Raw genomic sequence first — 1,507 nt, forward strand, 5'->3', positions numbered from 1 at the left:
TCCCGACCTCTCCGCCCCCACCCCCGTCTGACCTATCACCCTCACCTTGACCTCTTTCCACCTATCACATTTCCGATGCCCCTCCCCCAAGTCCCTCCTCCCTACCTTTTATCTTAGCCTGCTGGACACACTTTCCTCATTCCTGAAGAAGGGCTTATGCCCGAAACGTCGATTCTCCTGTTCCCTAGATGCTGCCTGACCTGCTGCGCTTTTCCAGCAACACATTTCCATCTCTGATCTCCAGCATCTGCAGACCTCACTTTCTCCAGCAGAGGAAAGTGGCTGAGTAAAGGCTGATAGTCAAGTTCGGTACCCATAGGGAGGGCCTCAACCGGGACCTTGTGTTCATGTCACATTACAGGTGACCACCATTGCACCGTACACACACACACAGACAGTCCTACACACACATGTGCACGCACACACTTACAGAACCACACACTCATGCAGACCCTCACACACACACATGTACATCCCCAACACTCACACCCACACCCTGTCACACACTAAAACCAAATTACACATATACACAGTCTCTGACAGACACTCATACTGCGCCCACCACCTCCCCACCACACACACATACATGCTGACACTCACTCTGTCTCCCGTGCACATACACATACGTTTGTGGGGTGAATTTGTATTTGTAGAATTACGTTTTATTTTGCTCAAAACCTGCGTAAATCCATGTAATACTCTGTAAATCACACTTTAGAAATAGAATCAGTCTGAATTTTGGGGCACAGACAGACTTTAACAGTATCTGAGCTGAGATGGCACCTATTGTTAAAGCTAACTTTAAAAAATGTTCTGGTATTTACATATGAAAGAAGTGAAACTATCATGCTCACTCTAACAGGTGAGAGACTTAAACAATCAAGGTCTTTTTCAGTGTATAATTTCAGTTATATCACACTGTAAACTTTTACAATAAATTCTGTGTCTTACAATTTTATTCTCCACAACCACCTGATGAAGGAGCAGTGCTCCGAAAGCTAGTGCTTCCAAATAAACCTGTTGGACTATAACCTGGTGCTGTGAGATTTTCCAGTTTGTTCTTATACTCTACACCACGATTGGAGAAAGCAAGTGTCCCGTAAGCCTTCTAAACTATCCCATTCTCATGCTCTGCACTTTATGTGTAAGAGAGAGGAGAGGGTGGGTTGGTTGAGAGAGAGACAGCGGGATGATTCGCTCTGGGTCCCCGACACCCAGGCGAGGATTGACTTGAGGTGGGCCCCACTTGGGGAGGCAGGCGGTCAGTGCATTTCCCTTTGAAGGGGCTGTAGGCGGAGAGCGCCTGCGCCGCTCGGGCCGGACAACGGGCGATGGCTCCTTTCCGAAAGCGGAGTAAAAGTTGTCCTTTTCTGAGCCAGGAATTCCTGATCCAGAACCACGCCGACATCGTCTCCTGTCTCGTCGTCCTGGTGCTGATTGGGCTCATGTTCGAGGTCAGCAACGGGGCTCCGGGGGGGCTTTAAACAAACCTCTCCCAAACTCCCGC

General features: G+C 48.8%; 1 protein-coding gene across 1 annotated transcript in view; it reads left to right on the forward strand.

The window, feature by feature from the left end:
• Positions 1–1,274: 1,274 nt before the first annotated feature.
• Positions 1,275–1,507, forward strand: part of tram2 (translocation associated membrane protein 2) — a 59,804-nt gene continuing 59,571 nt past the window's right edge. The window contains 1 exon segment of the mRNA XM_043695213.1: positions 1,275–1,458. Coding sequence (XP_043551148.1) covers positions 1,332–1,458 — 127 coding nt within the window. The 5' untranslated portion in view covers positions 1,275–1,331.

This window comes from Chiloscyllium plagiosum, chromosome 9, assembly GCF_004010195.1.
Source record: "Chiloscyllium plagiosum isolate BGI_BamShark_2017 chromosome 9, ASM401019v2, whole genome shotgun sequence".
NCBI classification, from domain to species: Eukaryota; Metazoa; Chordata; class Chondrichthyes; order Orectolobiformes; family Hemiscylliidae; genus Chiloscyllium; species Chiloscyllium plagiosum.